This window comes from Leopardus geoffroyi, chromosome D1, assembly GCF_018350155.1.
Source record: "Leopardus geoffroyi isolate Oge1 chromosome D1, O.geoffroyi_Oge1_pat1.0, whole genome shotgun sequence".
NCBI lineage: Eukaryota > Metazoa > Chordata > Mammalia > Carnivora > Felidae > Leopardus > Leopardus geoffroyi.
The window spans coordinates 11,999,840-12,019,576 of record NC_059329.1 but is presented as its reverse complement, the minus strand read 5'-3'; the positions used below and the strand labels follow the sequence as shown (position 1 = coordinate 12,019,576).

Below are 19,737 nucleotides of genomic sequence, written 5' to 3'. Positions count from 1 at the left end.
CGTCCGACTCCTGGTTGCGGCTCAGGTCACGATCTCACAGTCTGTGGGTTCAAGACCCAAGCTCAGCCTGCTTGGGATTCCCTCTCTCCCCCCCCCGCTCTCTGCCCCTCTCCCACTCATGCTCTCTCGCTTGCTCTCTTAAGTAAAAATAAAATTTAAAAATGAATAAAAACCAGTAAAAGGCAAAAGAGCCTCATCTTTAATCCCTTTTTCAGACACAGCATACACTTAAATTTTTATTGAGTAAGATTCTGAAAAAATGAAAGAAATCCATGTCTTCTGGTGAGGGACAGAACCTGTAGACCTCTAAAACTCATCATAGTGAGAAGCCACCACTGAAGGCGTGTGCAACTTTCCAGGCACCAGGCTCAGCCGTTACATGTAGTATTTTACTCAGTCCTTACAACAGCCATGTATTACTTACTCATAGCTTACAAACGTAAAAACTAAGGTTGAGAAAAATGGCTATCAAGGGCAATGTCTTAGGCTGTGCTTGGAACCACAGGATCCCCCCAAAACAGCAATTTTTCTTGCCCAATTCACACACCCAATATTTGAGAGAGGAAGAGAAACAAACCAATGTGTCCCGTGTCACAAAGCAAGTCTGTGACAGAGTCAGGACAGGAACTCAGTTCCCATCTTGTAACTCATCGTCACTTCCATATAGTACGCTACTACCCTCAACACGACAATGACAGTCACCATCATTCTGTGACAGTGGGAGGTAGGTGAAGGCAGGGACCCTATGAGTCCCACTGGCTGCTGTATCCCTGTGCCAGGGGCCAGCATAAATGTCTGGCACAGAGCACACACTCAAGATGTGTATCTACTGAATGCATGAGCTTCAACCTTTTCCAACCCAGATCTGCCCTGGGTGAACTTTCCTCCCCAACCTTGAGACAACCAAATACCACCAACCCCCTTCAAGTACTGTTCACGGATGGGCAGAGTGTGGAGGATTCCGAGGGCGGTGAAATTATTCTGTACGATGCAACCCTGGTGGGTTCACGTTGCCATATATTTGTCCAAACTCATGGGTCACGCAACAGCTAGAATGAACTCTGATGTAAACTGTAGGCCTTGGGTGCTCACAGCATGTCAGTGTAAGGGTCACGGGTTCTAACAAAGGTCTCACTCTGGCAGGGAACGCTGATAATGGGGGAGGCTGTACATATGTGGGGGCAGAAGGCATATGGGAACTCTCGGTACTTTCCGCTGAGTTTTGCTGGAAACCTAAAATTGCTCTAAAATATAAAGTTTATTAGGGCGCCTGGGTGGCTCAGTTTGTGTCCGACTCTTGGCTTCAGCCAAGATCATGACCTCACAGTTTGTGGGTTCAAGACCCGTGTCGGTCTCTGTGCTGACAGCGTGGAGCCAGCTTGGGATTCTGTCTCCTTCTTTCTCTGTCCCTCCCCTGCTTGCTCTTTCTGTCTCTCTCAAAATAAATAAACCTTAATATATATATTCATCTTTAATATATTATTAAAAATATACTTCTAAAATTAATAAATAAAAAAATATAACTTATATTTATTCATTTTCTTATAAAGCATCGGGGCCCCGCCAGAAAGTGGCCAGAGGGGCCCGAGAACCACTAGGGTAAAGGATGGCTTATCTGGACCAGCAGGCGACAGCTGAGTTCTCCTTCCCTATACTCCACAGCAAGAAACTCCAACAAAGCCGAGAGCCCTGTGCTTGGAAAATAAAACTATATTAGGCATCAAACATGCCTTTATAGTAACAGCATGAAATGAGGTCAAGAGTAAGTCTATGCTGGTGCACCGACTGTACAAACAGCAGCATATGACTCTCCCTCTCAAAGTGCCTGTGACGTTCCGTGGCCGTTCCCGAGCCTGGGCTTTCTCATGTTCAATTCCTTGGCACACCACGTGAAATGCTATACAGATCACCCCTGATATTTATAAAAGTCAAATGCTATTATGCTCTCAATGGGGAGGTCGGTCCAACTTGCATGGAATCCACGTGTTCCTCCGATGACCTCCTGCCCCGTCCGTCCCCATTGCCCTCCAGCTCAGGCAGGGGTTTGAGGCTCACTCTGCCTTTTCGTGCACGTAAAGTTTTAGGTAGATGAAGTTGTTTGCCCTCATGGGGCCCTTCTCCCGCCGCCCCCTCCCCTACCAAGGCCGGCACCTGGCGTGCCGGCTGCCCTTAGGAGGAGGACCCAGATCCGTTGCTGGTTTTCCGACTGCTGTGGGACAGGAGCCAGCACCCCTGACGCGGCTCCTCAGTGCCCAGCGCTGCCCCGGTGCCAGATCTGGGGCAGGAGAGGGGCAAGGCGGGCAGCCATCCTGAGGGACGGAATGTGGCTGCTTGCCCTTTTAAATCCTCTGCCCCGCCTGCTACCCCGGCCGTCCCCTGCATGCTCACTCACTGCAGAATGTCCTCCAGATAAGGACTTCATTTTCTGCTCTGAAGTTCAGAGCCAGACACTGTCCCTGTACCTTTTTCCAAGCACCATTAACATATGAGGAATCAGAAAGGGGCCAGTGTAAGCAGGTAGCTTACAACGCGGAGGTGGGGGTGCAGCTCGAAGGGGAGCGGACGGTCCTTCGAAGGGGAGCGGATGGTCACCCAGCTGGAGTGTGCGTGCGTGTGTCCTCACTGCCTCCTCCCTCCAGAGCTACCGCAAGATGCCTCCTAACTCCTTCACAATGACAAGGACAGGACTCTGGGGCAGGGCTCTCTCTCCAGCACCTGCTCTCTCTACTTTCAGGGGACAGCAGATCCCTTGGCATGGCTGCTCTCAGCTACCAGGTAGGTTAGCGGTTTCTAGACCGCAGGACCCTCTTGCAGCCAATGCCAAGACAATGAGAACCAGCATGTCAACATTTGCATCTGCCCCAGTGGCTTCCTCAGTGACCCAGGAATGTGGAAATGGAGCAACTTTTTCTAGGCCAGCAAAAGAAAGCCCTTATTTTGTAGTCAGAGTAAAGAGAAGTTTGGAGTGGAAGAACTCGTGGGTTCTAATTCTAGGTGGGCTTCTTTGTTCGTAGCTGACCCTCTTTTACAAATATGGGCTTCTGAACCCTGATTTCATAGGCTGCTGAACAGGCAGAGTTGACCGCTGGTCTGTACATGAGGTTCGATGTCCAGTCCCGTTGGGAGAGGGAAAGACAGCCCTGAAACATGGGCTTCAAGGTGCAGAAGCCCAGGCCCACATTCTAGCTGCACCCTGGACTGGTCTTCCTTAATCTTTCTGGGTCTAAGTTTTCTCTAGCGAAGAATAGGTAAGAAAAAAGCGTAGGTATCGGGACTGCTGTGAACACTTAATAAAAGTAGAACTCCAAAATATCCAATAGAGTAGAGCTATTGTATTATCTGCACACAAAGCAAATGGATTTTATTGGTTCATGTACTTCACGACACTGTAATCCTCAGGGAAAACAGGGACCAAGTTTTGTTCACCATCAGGCATTGGGTCCATAAAGCCGCCTGCACATAGTAGGCACTTTACAACTTAAGGAGTAAGTCAATGAAGGAATGATGAGACCAACCAGCTTCATAGTCTCCTCTGGTTTGCAGCAAACTCAAGTCACTAACCAAGCAGACCTGGTGGGGCACGTCGGGGGCTGATGAGAGAGCTGCATGTGTTTGGGGCAAGTGTAGAGGTCTAGTTCAACCCAATGTCCTGGGCCTCCAAGGCATCCCTTAAACTTCCTAGCCCCAGAATTCCCAATCTTGGCAATGACTTTAGCCATCTTGTGTCTGTCTCGTTTCCTCACCAAGGAACTGGGAGCGCCTAAGGTGGGATGACACAGAAAGTCTTACTTGAAGAAGGCAAGGATCCAGAATTCCCAGGCTCCTGATGGTAACAGACATAGGCCAGGAGACTAGCAGGAGACTCAAGGTTCTTGAGCCTTCAAGGGTACCAACCAAGGAGGCCTCCTCCAAAACGTGGCAGGGCATGCTCCTGGTGCTCCTGGAGGGTCAAGTATCTGCTTGGTGCTATCCTCAGCTCGGCACTTGTCTGGCCTAGACTTCGGTGTCATCTGTTTAGATACTGGTAAGCAGCGGTTCCCCTGGGCAGCTGTGAGCATTCACCCAGTACCACGGCCGTAACTAAGGCCTACCGAATCTGCTCTGTGGGACTGTTCAACATAGAGAACTCCATTCTGCCCTCACCTCTCCCAACTGCTCTTAGCTCCAGCGGCTGTTGGCTGGTGGAAGATCCCACCTCCACCCCGGGAAGGCAGCTATACTATATGCTGCTGCTATTCCTCCACCGCCAATGCCACCAACACGGCCCCTCCCTTCTCACCTACCCAGTGTGGGGAACAGGTGCCCTCCGAGGCCTCTGATGAAGATCCTGATGATGCGGTGACCGTAACCAGTACCACCATTTCCTGAGACCTTCTCTATGCAAGGCCTGTGCTGAGAGCTTTGCACGGATTATCAAATCCCCACCATACCCTGTATATGACAGACACCATCACTGCCCTTGTGTTATGAAGGAAGAAACTGAAGCTTACAGAAGCTAAGCAACTTGTCCAAGATCATAAAACTGGGCCGTGATGGACGGCGCGAGGATTGGAATCTAGACACCAGATCCCAAGTTCTGGGGGTCACTATGCATAGAATACTCTGAACTTCAGACTCTTGGGCTTCAGGCCCTAAAGGGGCACCTTCTTCCCTAAAGTCTGTAAGACAAACCCAAGTCACGCTATCAGCGCCCAAACTTGCCTCGTGAGTAAAAGTCCTCGAAGACGTCATCCTTTCCACTTCCCCAAGCAGCCATGGACATCCAGTCCACCTTTCCTGTTCCTTGGGTTCTCACAGTCTCTCTGGCCTGACCTCCACAGACAGGCCCTGGCCCCGTCTTGCTCAGGGCATAGCCAGGCGGCTGCCCTGAGTTCCCCACATACGAATGAAAAGGCTGAAAGTTCCTATAGGTCACCCCCAAGGCCTCTCACTGAGACCACTTCCTTCCCACGCAGGGCATGCTCCGACCATCTCAACCCCCTCGCCTTCAGCTCAGCAGCCAAGGTACCTCCCCTGCCCTCTAATTAATGCTACCCGATCCCGTCTGTTGCCCCCAGGCCTGTTCAGGTCCCAAATGGGGATGTACAGTGGCTTGAACAACATTATGATTTGTAAAACCCACTCCTAATTAGTTTGACTTTGAATAAAGAGGGTAATTATTTTTAAATTTATTAACTGCTGCCTGGCCGGAGAAGTTTCCAGATCAAATGACACGGAGAAGCTATTTCTGTTCAGTGATGCAGCAATTTATATTACTGATCGGTCATTAAAACCTCTGGGCACAAAACCACTTGTGTTTCCTGAGCCAAGATAGTGTCCGTGTGTCAAATTTCAAACCCAGAGTATAAATTAAGCCATTAATGGTATTTATCAGTTTATCTGGACTTAAAGAACTCCTTACTAATTTAAGACATTCCCGATATAGAAGCTATGCGGTGCGCTGGGGGCGCACGGGTGTGTGTGTGCGTGTTTCCTCACTTTTTATTTTACCGAACAGTTAAAAAAAAAAAAAATCTGACGTGTAAATGAAGAACAGGCATCTCGGGGAGGCGCGTAGCTGTTAATTCCTCGCCGTTCTGCAACCCAAACATTTTGGAAGCAGCAGTGTTTTGCAATATGTATTTGTCATAATATAAAAGGTGTAAAGTGATCTCTGTTTATCTCCTCAAAGTCTTCGCTGTACCAAAACAGAAAACCAAAGTCTGACAACAAAGCCCGAGCCCAGCCCAACCGTAAGCAGGCCTCCCAGAGCACCAGCTTGAGCCCACCAAGATGTCAGGGCAAGGGATGTAGGAGAAGTCACACACACCCAGGAGAGAAGCCAGGGTAAGTGGGGTCAAAAGGGTGGAATGGGAAAATGCCATTCATTTGGCTAAAATGGAATGAAAACTACTTTCTACAAAATTCATTTTTCAGATTCAAGCCCCCACCCCACCCCACAAAGACACCATGACCACCCATCTGATGCATTACTACAGGTTAGCTGTCAGTCCCCAACATGGCGGCCCTGGGCATGGCACTCCTAGAAGCGATTTGTTTCAGGGAAGTTCTATCCCATCCCAGGAGGGAGAGAGGGGGAATCAGGGTGTTGAGGATTCTTAGTTAAATGGGTCACAGGGATCCAAAAGAGCTCTGCCCAGACAGGGCCCTGAGCAAAATGATCTCTGAACAGGCACTCCCTAACTGTGCAGCCACCCACTCGTGGACAACAGTTAAGTCACTGTGGAGGCAGCTGGGGGGCAGTAGAAAGGGCAGTGGAGTTGGAGTTGGGTCAAGTGCCAGCTCTCCACTTCCTAGCAGGTGGCTTCTAGGCCTCCACTTTCTCATCTATCAACTGGGTATGAGACAGAAACGGATTTTATCAACTAAGATATCAGAAACACAAAGCAGCAATGCCATGGTTTTCCTTCTCCCCAGGGTCTCCTTGGCTCCTCTCCCTCTTCAGAACTCTCTCTGCTCTCCTGGTGGCTCTCCAATGGCACCTGGCACCGCAGTCAGCTGCTCTCAATCCAGCAACTTCAGTGTTACTGTCAGCGTTCCTTATACTCAGGCCTCTCTCTACTTCGTGGGCCCCCTTTCTTACAACAGAAACGGGAGACAGATTTCAAGCTGTGTTCCTTCAGGGATTCTGAGGGGAGGCCAGGGAGCTACCTGGGTTCCGCAGGCAACACAACTATAAATGAGCTCCACCAGGTGTCAGAAGAGTCACCTCCTCGCCAAAGGATAAGGCAGCCCAGCCCGCCAGCCTGCACCAGCAAGTGTCCCAGTGCTCCCAGCCAACCGGGGGAGGTGGCCCACAGCTCACGCCCAGGCCAGGGCGGGGGCGGGGAGCCTTTCCGGAAGCACCCACCTTCATCTGTCATCCCTCATTTGGATTCATTTTCCCATTTCTCACCCCTTTCAAGAGCTCCACTGACTCAACCTGGAGAAAAAGTGCAAGTGAGGCTGGATGGGCCGGGCCCGCCTCTGCCATAGGAAGGATCACACTATTTTCCTTTTGCAGGGGAGGTGACCTCTAGGGAAGAAAGGATGAGGAACAAGTCAAGGTCAACCACCTCCCAGAGAGCAGAGTCAGAGCCCCGTCCCAGGCTTCAGACTCAAACTCCAGGCTCTTTCCAACCACTGAAACAAATATCCTTTTCTGGAAGGTGTTGGCCACTTTCAAACCCTCACTCACTTAATTTAATAAATCCTAGAAAAGCATTGGACCTAAGACGGCTCCCAACTTTCTTTTTTTTTTTTTTTTAATTTTCTTTTTTCTATGTTTATTTATTTTTGGGACAGAGAGAGACAGAGCATGAACGGGGGAGGGGCAGAGAGAGAGGGAGACACAGAATCGGAAACAGGCTCCAGGCTCTGAGCCATCAGCCCAGAGCCCGACGCGGGGCTGGAACTCAACGGACCGCGAGATCGTGACCTGGCTGAAGTCGGACGCTTAACCGACTGCGCCACCCAGGCGCCCCTGCGGCTCCCAACTTTCAAAGCCGCATCAACCCAGATTCTAAAAAAATAGGTTGAAATGGCATTCACGCCACTGAATTGTATGCTTAAAAATGATTATTAAATGTCAAATTCTATGTGATAGATATTTTGCCATGATTCTAAAAATGGTGTAATATACCAAAAATCATTAAACTGTATCCTTTAACAGATGAGCTGTATGGTATGTGCATTATATCTCCATAAAATGGGTTGAAAAAAAAAATAGAAATCATGTCTGTAATGATCACTGCTGTATCCGCAGTGGGTGCCAGGCACACACAAGGTGCTCAGTAAGTGCATGAGGCCTGTTTGCAAATAACCTCCCCCATCTGCTCACCCCTCAGGGACTCAGCCACCTCCTCTGATCCCAGCTGAGAGGTAGCTTGCTCCCTGCTGCTGATTTAATCTGTGTGGACAGATTAAGCTGTTTGGGAAAGCTGGCTCACCACTCAGTCTCCACAGGCCCCAGATCAGAATTCTCAGAGCGAGATTCTCCACTTCATGTGGTCCAGCATTAAGAGGCTGGCTGGGACCTGGGGACACCTGGCTTTCAAGATAACCAGGTCTGGAACCCTGGTCAAAGTCACCTGGCCAAGTCACCTTCTCCATAACCAAGCCAGGGAGATGCTCACCTAGAAAGCACTCTTCTAGTCGTCACGGGCCAGGGCGGAACAGACCAAGACCGTGTTTTCCACTCAGGAAAGGCAGATTTTGTGAGATCACAGGACGAGGAAATATTGCTGAAAGTAATGGTACCAGCAGCAGACCAGGAAAGACTTCTTTCTTCCATGCTAGTCCCCTGCGGTAGCTTGGCAGTCAGTCTCCCAAGATGACTGCCATACAACACTCAGTATGTGTTTGTCACTACCCCTAGAGAAGGGGAGTCGAGTCTCCCACCCCTTCAGTCTGGGGCTGCTTTGACCAATCAAACATGGCAGAAGCGATGCTAGACGTCTCTAGCCCGGCTTTTAACAGAGCTGACAGCTTATGTTTCCAGACTCCTGAGGCCCTGAGCTGTCATGTGAGAAGTCCAGGCCACTCTGCCTTAGAGGAAGGCCACATGGCAGAGCACTGAGAGTCACAGACGTGAGCGAGGAAGCCATCCCGGACGTCCAGCCCCGCCGAGCCCTCAGATGACCCCAGACCCAGATAGCGCCTGACTGCAATCTCGTGAGAGACCCCAAGTGAAAACCACCCAGCTGAGCCCAGTCAACTCACAGAACCGTCAGAGATCATAACACTTTGTTGCTTTAACCTAGTGTTGGAGTAGTTCACTACAGCAACTACCATGGTCAGTTCCCAACACAGGAGCCAGAGTGCACTTTTAAACACATAAATCAAGTCATGCCACTCTCCCACTCAAAACCCTCCAAGGGACCATTATTTCCTTTTTTCTACAAAAGTCTATGCACATGCATTTGTGTGTGGTGCATGTAGGGTGCCATGATTTACTGAGGTATCATTTATATATTTCATATAACACATAATTCACGCATTTCAACTATACAGTTCGGGGAGCCCTCTGGCTCAGTCGGTAGAGCAACTCTTGAGCTCGGCCTTGTAAGTTCAAGCTCCACGTTGGGTACAGAAATTACTTAAAAATAAAAATCTTCAAATAAATATGAAAATAAACTGTACAGTTCGATACTTTTTAATACATTCCAAATTGTGCCACCATCATCACCATCAATTTTAGAACAATGACATCACTCCAAAAGGAAACCCCATTCCCCAGGTCTCCTCAACTCGCCCAGCCTCTGGCACCTGCTAATTTATTTTCTGCCTATAGATGTGCCCATTCTAGCTGTTTCCTATCAATGAAACCACACAACACGCAGCCTTCTGTGACTGGCTCCTGTCACTGAGCATCACGTTTGTGAGGTTCATCTACGTTGCAGAGTGTGATCAGTACCCCATCCCTTTTTAGAGCCGAATAAAACTTCATTCTGCACATAAACGACGTTTTGTCTATCCATCCATCCGTGGACACTGGGTTATCTCTACCTTTTGGCTATTACGAATAATGCATCTATAAAGTCACGTGCAAGTTTTTGTGAGGACACAGGTTTTCAGGTGTCTTGATAGACACCTCGGAGTAGAACTGCTACGTAAATGGTAACTCTGTATTTAACCTTTGGAGGAAGTGCCAGACGGCTGTCCAGTGCAGCTGCATCATTTCACCTGCTGACCAGTACTGTATAAGGGTTCTGATTTCTCCACGTCCTCGCCAACACTTCCCACTGCCTACATTTTGTACAGCAGCCACATCCTGCTAAGTATAAAAAACTACTTCGTTGTCACTTCCTTTTGTATTTCCCTTACAATGGCCTAATGGCACCTAGCATCTTTTCATGCGCTCATGGACTGTTTGTCTGTTTTTGGAGAAATGTCCATGCTGATCTTCTGCCCATTATTTGTATTTTTATTATTGAGTTGTAAGCGGACTTTATATTTTCTAACTGTAAGTCCCTCATGAGGTATGTGATTTGCAAATGTTTTATCTCCCTCCAGTGGACTTTTAGAATGTGCAGAATAAAATCTAAATTCCTTACTAGGGTCGAGAGACGCACCTGATTTATGACCTCCTGTGCCAACCCTCTCTGCACCTCACCCCCTGCCACCTCTCCCCTGCTCCCTGCTCCTCATGCTGGTCCTCGAGCTGGTCAGGTATGGCCCAGCCTCAGGGCTTCGGCAAGCACCTGTTCCCTCTGAGTGGCTCACTCCCTCACATCAGGACTCTGCTCAGATGTCACCTTCTCAGAGAAGACAAGCTATTTAATATAAAATACCACTTTTCTCCCTATCACACTCTTTCCCCTTATCCTGCTTTATTTTCTTACTAACACTTATTATCATCTGACATTAGATTATACACTTATGTGCCTAAACTGTCTCCCTATTAGAATCTCAGTGCCACAAGGGGACAGGAATGCTATCTGTCTTGGATGTCACTATACCTTAAATGCAACAAGCATGCCAGGCACCTGGTGGGAAATCAATAAATATTTACTACATTTTAAATACATTTATTTACCCCTATTTAATAAATGCTTACTATGAGCCAAACACTCTGCAAAGCACTTCGAATAAAGTATTTTACTTCATCCCCACGACAATACTCTGCTGTGGAGGTAGGTACTATCATGACTCCACTTTTTTAACAGATGAGATGACCACAGTAAGAGAGTTTAAATAATGGACTCATCAGGGCACCTGGGTGGCTCAGTTGGTTGAGCGTCTGACTTCAGGCTCAGGTCATGATCTCAGAGTTTGTGAGTTCGAGCCTCATAGTGGGGTCTGTGCTGACAGCATGGAGCCTGGAGCCTGCTTCAAGTTCTGTGTCTCCCTCTCTCTCTGCCCTTGCCCTGCTCATGCACAGTCTGTCTCTCCCTCTCTCTCTGTGCAAAATAAACATGCATGAAAAAAAAACTCAAATAACGGACCCATGATCTCACAGACAGGAAGGTCAGAGCCAAGGAGAAACCCAGGCTGTCCAAGCTGCAACACTCCTGGCCCCACTATTAACTTGGGCAAGTCACTGACCCTCCTTTGAGCCGCAGGGTCCTCATCCATGACACAGGAGTAGCCTCCTGCTTTACAGAGTTACTGAAAGACGGGCCAGGTGAGGTCAAGTACAGCACTGAGCTACAGCAAAGAAGACGGAGTACGGCGGTGGTGAGGGGCACTGATGCCATGCAATCAGTGCTCTGACAACAAACAGTGACATGGTCGGCTAAATGGTTCGAACGCGTCATATGTACACACTGCTTTCTTTTTGACAATGACTCGACTCACAGATGGCAGACCAGCCCCCTGTGGCCACTGAGGGTTTCAGAGGTATACAGATGGAGTGCGAGAGGTTTCCCGAACATTCACCAAGGGAAGGGGATGCTAGGTAACATCACGGACCTTCTAAGACTTCAACAAGAATGTGCTAGAGGGCTCTGTGAAGACGGGACGTCAGTGGCCTGTTAGACGCAGAGACGGTGGGCCTCATCCAGGGCTGCTGTTCTTACAGGGCAAGGTCACACTCGGACATTCCTGCCAACCGGCCCCACACACGGGAGTAGCTGACTGTGGCACAAGCCATCCCCACCCACAGCTCCCCAGGACAGGAATGGAGGTCACATTTGCTGAAAGAGGGTGTCGCCAAGTCCCTTGGTGTCTGTGTGCTGGCACGCTGGAGGAGCTGCAGGATGGGAAGCTGTCAACTCACCAGTATGAGTCTGCCTGTGGGTCTCCAGGGCATCCTCCTTCGAAAACTGGGCTCCGCACTGGTCACAGACAAAGGCTTTGGCACCCGCTGGAAGAAAGGGGAGACGTTACCATGAGAGTGATATTCCATTTATGGGGAAGGGGTACTGGGCCAGAATCGTGCAGAAAGACACTAGGGAAGGTGGCTGGACACCTGTGGAGATCAAGACAGGGACAGTCCTTGGCCCTGGCAGCCAGCCCAGCCCCTCCTCCAGGTTGTGACCAAACCCCCAACTGAGCTCCAGATGTCGCCATCCAGGGGTCTCCCAGAGAGAAGAGGGAACAAAATCAGAATAACCAACACACGCAGCGATGGGGTCCAGATGACATGCCCCAAGAAGCAGGCAGATTCTGGTGGGGGCTGACTCCAAGTGAGGAACAGAGAGGGCTAAAGAATACAAGGGCGGGGGGGGGGGCGCCTGGGTGGCTTAGTCAGTTAAGCATCTGACTCTTGATTTCGGCTCAGGTCATGATCTCATAGTTTGTGAGTTCGAGCCCCGCGTTGGGTGCTGAGCTAAACAGGATAGACCCTGCTTGACATTCTCTCTCTCTCTCTCTCTCTGCCCCTCCCCCCTCTCAGAAATAAACAAACATTAAAAAAAAAAGAATACGAGGGGAAATGGGCCCCCTTGCTTAGGTTACACCTTATGGGAAGGTAGGAAATGCTGACGTACCTCTACTTGGATAGCCCCTAACTCAGTATGTCCCAAACTACACTGTCTGTCCCAACCACCCCCTGCACCTGACCACCCAAAAATCCCTGAACGACCCCCCTGTGTCTTTAGGATAAAATCTAACCTCCTCACCAAGACACACGAAGCACTTCCTGATGCGCCTATCTTCCCTGCTTCATCTCTCTCCGCCTCCCTCACTCTCGCTCCCCGGTCTCCGGTCCACTCGGCCAGTCTGGTTCCTGGAGGAGCCAGGCTCTCCCTCACTGACAGGCCTCACCCATCCTCCCGCTCCTCCTGTGTCTGACCTCTGGTCGCTCACTCCCACCCCAGTTTAGCACCAAGTATATGCACCAGCGTCCATAACCTCTTCCCCTGCGTCCTGATGACGTAGCCCCTCCTTACGCTCCAGCAGCACCCTGTATGTTCCAGATCGACGGCTCACCATGCGCTCTTCTAAATGCCTGTGGACCCGTCCCTGTCTCCTGCCACACTCTAAGCTTCCCAAGGGAGGGACTGTGTCACTGCACACACAGCCGTATCTTCCTGACACCCGGGGGGGGACCCTATTACTGGACATATTTGTGGAATAAACAAAATCAATTCAGTGCGATTCAAATTGATCAACTTCTGTAGAACTATTATTTTTACGAGGCTCAGAGAGACAAGGCCACAGGATCAAGACAAACAGGATTTTTTCCCAGTCGCTAACGATCTTCAAGGCTCTAATATGTTATTCAGCCACAGGGCACCTGCCACAAGCCTAGGCAGCTTTCATTCAAAGTATCTTCGAGGGGCGCCTGGGTGGCTCGGTCAGTTAAGCGTCTGACTTCGGCTCAGGCCGTGACCTCGCGGTTCATGAGTGCGAGCTCCGTGTCGAGCTCTGTGCTGACAGCTCGGAGCCTAGAGCCTGCTTGGGATTCTGTATCTCCCTCTCTCTCTGACCCTCCCCTGCTCATGCTCTCCCTCTGTCTCTCAAAAACAAATAAATATTAAAAAGGGGGGACATGTATCTATCCCCCCTTAAAAAATACCTTCCAGGTGCATCTCTTCCGATGTGTACTGATTGTCACTGCCCCTACCCAGGCCCTTGCCAGGTGGTGCCCAGAACACTGGTAGACTCAAGGATGGCTGCCCCACCACCAGATGTCCTCTGATTCACCCGACAGATACCCGTGCCTTAAAAGGCTACTTGTTTCCTTCATACTCGTTGCCCAAGAAGTTCTACAGGGCTCAAAATTTACACTGATTCTGGATTCTTCCACGTCACTTCGAGGCCTGAGCGGTTAGCCACCCAGCTCCACAGACATCGTCTTCACCGGCCCTGACGGGAGCCGCTCGTCCCTCCCTGAGTTTGAGCACAGCTGGGTCCCAGTTCTGTCTGTTGCTGCCCCGTTCCATTCTCAAGACGGGTTGTGCACGCACAGAGTACACGGGCTCTGCCCTGCCCTCTCCAAGAGGCCCCACACTGTGCTCCTTTCTACACATCTGAGCACTGCCTTGAGTGTGCCTGTGTGTTACTTTTATACTAGAGTCTTGTAAGAGGCAGAAATTCTTACACATATTTGTAGGAGAAAACTAGTGCTGCTTTCCAACCATCTCAGATTTCCTGAGGCTTTACCATGCAGCAGGCACGATGCATGCTGTATCATTTCCTTTGATCCTGCCGGCTTTTAAAAGTCCAAACTGCTGAAGCACCTGGGTGACTCAGTGGGTCACGCTTCCGACTTTGGCTCAGGTCATGATCTCACGGTTCGTGAGTTCAAGCCCCGCATCAGGCTCTGCACGGACAGTGCAGAGCCTGCTTGGGATTCTCTCTTTCTCCCTCTCTCTCAGCCCTTCCCCTACTCATGCTTTCCCTATCTCAAAATAAATTAAAAAAAAAAAAAAAAAAGATCATACTGTTATTACTCCATTCAGCAGATGAGAAAAGCGAACCTCCAAGAGGTTAAGTAGCTTGACCAGTGTCGCTCAGTGGGCACCAGAAGTGGATTCAAACCCAGGCAGCTTGACTTCAGACCCTCTGCTCTTAATCTCTGTACTCTAGGGCTCCCTCTGAAAAGATGCTTCATGGATAAGAAGGGGAGGGATGGGCTTCCTCCCCCCAGCTGAAAACAATAAAATTCCAATACATCCCGTTTATACATCAAAGTTTTGCATAAAATTCTAGCTGGAAAAATGGTTCCACTACTTTTTAACAAATTTTAAAAACCTCCGCCTTAGAGTAATAGCACGTACTATAAGGAACAGTACTAAGAATACAATTTGCACCAGTATAGGCTTAAATTAAACAGCAATAAACAGTTCTTGCCAGTGAAGGGTAGAAGGAAAGGTAGAAGGCAAACCCTGTGAGGACACTGACCTTGTCTACTGATGAGCAAAATTTACCCTCTACTAGTGCTCAATAAATATGAGTTGACTGAATAAATGAATGATAAAATGCTCTTAGGGAAGATATGGAGTCACCTTTCCTTAACAGCCCTCAATACAGGGGCACCTGGGTGGCTCAGTCAGTTAAGCATCCGGCTTCAGCACAGGTCATGATCTTGCAGTGAGTTCGAGCCCCACGCCAGGCTCTGTGCTGACAGCTCCTAGCCTGGAGCCTGCTTCAGATTCTGTGTCTCCCTCTCTCTCTGCCCCTCCCCTGCTCATGCTCTCTCTTTGTCTCAAAAATAAATAAAAACATTTAAAAAATGTTTTGTTTTTTTTTTTTAAAAAAAGAGCTTTCAATACAAATACTGCCATTTGTATTAGGTGTCTCGAGTTGAGTTTTTCCTGGAGACCGGGAGGTCTTGATCACTTCCAGGTATCTCTTCAAGCTGCTGGGTATCCTTGGGCCAAGGACCTGCACGTGGCTTCTAAAGCTTTAAGAAAGAGCTTTCAAAGAAACTCAGCGGAAAGACACTCACAATGTGTGATCACTCAGGTGGCAGCCAGGACCACTTTTCATCCATTTATTCTGGAAATGCAGCCAGGACCTCAAAGAGCACAGTGGACCAGAGCGGGGTAGAGGAAGCCACAGCCTTCTAGAAATGAGGAACTCTCTCCAGTCCTGAATCATTAGCCAGCAATGATTTTCTGTGATTTGTAAGGGATCGGACTGGAACTGCATTTCTTCCTTTGGTTCTAAACAGTTCTCACGACTCCCTAAAGAAGAAAGATGATGGGGAGGCCCAAGGAGGAAAGCAGGGGCTGGAAAGCCCTGGGAGCTCAGCCTCGGGCAGGAGCCCTGCAACCAGGTGAGGAACCTCTATGCCGCCACCTTGAAGGGATGTGGTACGGAGGGTTCTTAGAAAACAGCCATCAATAAGGCCATCGCAGCATCTGTTTTAATGACTGAGAAGCAGAGAGAAAGGAAGGAGGCCAGGTAGGAAATAAAGGGCCGGATGTGTGCCATCAGACAAGTTCAAGATGAAGATAAAAACAGATTAGCACATGTGATCTAGTCAAGGTTGCCGGCTTGGCCCAAGCCTGACCACATCTGGTTGCCCTCAGAGCTTCCCCTCTCCACCCCTGCCTTGCTGAAGTCACAAAGTCGAGCCGAGTAGGTGAAAGTCCCCTGGCCTCGTTAGTGCAGAGTCTGACCCACCCAGACTGGTCAGAACCCTCAGCACACATGGACATCACAAAGGTTGGCTCCCACGTCAGGCCCCATTCATATAAGCCCTAGTACTCCCCCTCCCCCACTGAGACTCTCCCCAACTCCCCAGGGCGAGCCCCGCAGCAAAGATAGGCAGTTCCAGGGCACAGGAGCCCAGCAGAGAGAGGCAGAACCCCCCTCTTCCCAAGGAGGTATGTGCCTTTAAATTGTCTCTGTAATGGCTGGCTCAGAGGCAGAAATATTTGGCAGCCCTGAAATTAAAAGTGATAAATTTCCTCGCCAAGCTTTGATCAATAATAGAGGCCTCATCTGTTAATCAATAAGACAGTCTCTGCCTGTTTACTGTGCATATGTTGTTCGTTGCTGCCTTCAGTATGATGTCAGGTTTGCATTCAAAGCAATTCAAGTGTGTATAAACCACATGGCTATTCCAAAAACGCATTACGGTGACATCATTCAGCCCCTAATACATTTATAAAGCATCAATGCGAGGGAGGGATGGGGGGAAGGAAGGAGGTCATGCCAGTTGAACACAATGGGTACACGTGGATAGATCAGCATTTATCCCCCACAAAATTTCCTGGGGCTCCTCCTGGAGTGGGAAGAACAGCACATCACAGCTCAGGGACGACCACACCTCGTCGTATCTTTCCTATGCACAGGGATGCTTTTTACATGTCCAGTAAGAATATGCCCCAAAGTGGATTACAGCAAATGAACAAAAGAGACAAAACCCCTGTCCTCAGAGAGCTTACATTCTAGAAGGAAAGGCACATTTTTAAAAACCCAGTAAATACAAACTAGGTAGTGATAAAAAGAGACACAAATGAAGTGAATTGGGACCCAGAGGGCCAGGGGCCACCATTTTATATGGGGTAGGCAGGGAAGAGCTCTCTGATGAGCTGGCCTCTGAGCGCAAAGCTGAAAGGGGAAAGAAGAAACAGCCCTGTCTACGGAAGCCCATTCCAGACAGAGGAGGAGTGAGGAGGCCAGCGGGTTGGAATGGAGTCAGGGCAGATAGAGGGGGAGCTGGAGAGCAAGGGGGTGGACCGCAGGGACGGGAATTTACAGCAGAGAGGGAACGGCCAGAAGATACAGTGGGCTGGATCATCGCCATCCTCCCTAGCGATTACAGAGCTGAGTGAACAGCGCCACTTGGGAGTGGGGAGAACTGGGTCCCAGGCCAGCCCGGCCACCAGAGTGGCCCTCCTTCCGAGCTGTGAAACAAAGATGGCCGTACCTGCTGCTGAGAGGGTCAAAGGGGAAGATGGACATTAGTGAACACACACTCCTTTATCAATCACCAAGCACTCTGTGGGACACAGGAGCTCAATGATGTTATTTATACCTCAGCGGGCAGGAGAGCGTGCTTAAGAGCTCAGGATTCTGGTCAGACGGATCAGAGTTCAAATCCCAGCCAGGCCAGTCATGAGCTGCGACCCCGACCCCAGAAAGTTGCCAGGTCTCAGTGGGTCTGTCACCTCCTCTGTAAAATGGGAAGAATAAGTCCCTCAGAGGAATTGGCAAGGTGGGAGAAGGGCTTGGACCTCTATCCAGGGGATCCACACACCCAGCAAGGAGTAGCCATCATCACCACCAGTCAGCCCAGGGTTACGATTCCTTTAAAGAACTCCTCTGTGCAAAATATGATTGATTTTACTGAAGTTCAATGTACAGTTATTTGGAGGCCATTTATCTTGTGTAAAGTGAGTCTCACATTTATAAAGACATATTTCACTCTGACCTCTCGCTCGCTTTCTCTCTCTCTCTCTCTCTCTCTCTCTGTCTCTCACACACACACACACACACACACACCTCATCCCTCTAATTTAAAGGTGAGTGGTTGTCTTGTGGAGGGGACCAGGAAAATCTGTCAAAGGACCAACATGTCAGTACGTGCAGCTATTCACCAACCTGGCTCTTAAATCCTCCCCGCGTGAGCCCCAGGAGCCCGATTCAAGCGTCCTGTGCTGCCCAGCTCTTCTCGTTCCTCCCCGGCAGACCGTAAGCTCCGTGCGAGCAGGGCTGCAGTATGTCTCTTCCCTGCGCGATCCCAGTCCTCTGCTCTTTACCTGCCCTGCAGCTGCGGTCCTAAAGGCTTGATAAATGCAGAAACTCTCCCTCGGCTTCCAGGCACAGAACTGGCCCGGGAAGAGGGCAGTGGCCATTCAGGGCACTGCCAGGCTGTCCCCTAGGGGGTGGCAGAGTCCTTATTCCACACACTCTAGGTTCTCTACTGCCCCTTTTTAAAACTCAAGGACATGGTCTTGGCTGGCACTCAGGCAGTTGGGAGCGGAGAAAGGAAAGGTTGGGAGTGGGCTCTCTGCTTGCCCTGGATCACGATCTCCTCCCCATCAGCCCTTTGTTACCCACCGGCTGCCCAGGACTCAGACCCCCGCAAGAAGAGAAGCAACCCCTCCCCCAGGACGCTCAGAGTCTCCTGTCTGAGGAGGCCTCTGATGGCCAGAGTGGACCCTCAACCAGCTGGCAGAAATTTGTGTGGCCTCCACCCACAGCCCAGGCAGAGCGCTTATCTGAGATTCAGTGGTAAAGAGAGACAGACAGACAGACAGATAGACATCCTTGCCCTGCCAGTCTCCCAGGGATCCTGCAGGTGAGGGCTCAAGAGTGCCTTATGTGTTATACTGGGGGAGCAAGAGTACCTGACCACTCAGAATATCCCAGACTCCTGCCCTGTCCCAGCTCTCCCTGACTTCTCGACACCTCCAGGAGGTCAGACCGGGGCTATTGGAAGGAGGAGGGTTCAAAGCAGGTTCAGGCTGGTGAAAAGAAAGGAGGCAGTCACCACGGCCCTCAAGGAGGCTGGAGATGGTCTAAGGCGTCCCTGTGTCGGGGCCACTTTCACTCAGTGCTACGGATCATCCCGACTCGAAGGAATCGAAGGAGACACGGCCAGGAAAGCACTTTCAAAACCACAAAGCTTTCTATAAACGCCTAGCATTCCAATGACAACAGCGCAGAAATCCCGCAGAAGCTCGCTCGACAGGCTCCCCACAGCTGTCCTCCCCCCACCACCACCTTGGACGCCACCCCCCCTTCCCAACCAGAAACAGGGTTGGGGGTCCCAAGCATCCAGGAAGGAGGGTAGAGAAACAATGCTGAGCACAGTCAGATGTGGGCTGGTGTCTCTCTGAAGTCAATACGGCAGAAGCCAATGAAAGAAGAAAAAAAAATTCAAAATCCCTCCCTCTCTCCCCCCCCCACCCCTCCATGCTAATAAGAAGGCGGGGAGGGGGTGGGGGAAACCGCTGAAAAAACACTTAACATTTGCCAGCATCTAACGTTGAGTAGTGTGTCCTTTTTCTTTTAATTCCTTGAGATTTTAAAATAAACATCTTGAATGTTCTGATGAGATATGCATGCCTGCTTACATAAGGAAGTACAGAGTGTACCAAAACAGCAGACCCAAAAAAAGCATAAGCTGTCAGAACAATGAGTACAGACACGGGGCATTTTACAGCGGGCCATGGTGGACAGTTTTATTTACAGTACCTCTTATCAGACAGAGAACAGTACTCTGGCTGCCAATTCCAAAGGCCAGCACTGCGTGTTCTTTTGCTCAGGGAGATGAGTTCTCTCCCCGAGAGGAGCTGGAAGGCGAGCTTGCCTGCTCTCTTTCTCGCTCACCATTTCTCCTTTATCAACAAAACAAAAACTGATCCAGAACCAGAATCTCTGTAAGGGGCACTCATTCGGGCAAGAGGGGAA

The 19,737-nt window shown here is 49.9% G+C and overlaps 1 protein-coding gene across 5 annotated transcripts in view; it reads right to left on the bottom strand.

Moving 5' to 3' along the window:
- ZBTB16 (zinc finger and BTB domain containing 16) overlaps positions 1 to 19,737 on the bottom strand; it is a 196,091-nt gene that overhangs the window by 52,448 nt on the left and 123,906 nt on the right. For all 5 annotated transcript variants that reach the window (XM_045482871.1, XM_045482869.1, XM_045482868.1 and 2 more), the window contains one exon: positions 11,699 to 11,785. In XM_045482871.1, the coding sequence (XP_045338827.1) occupies positions 11,699 to 11,785 (87 nt within the window). The remainder of the gene's footprint in view (positions 1 to 11,698; positions 11,786 to 19,737) is intronic.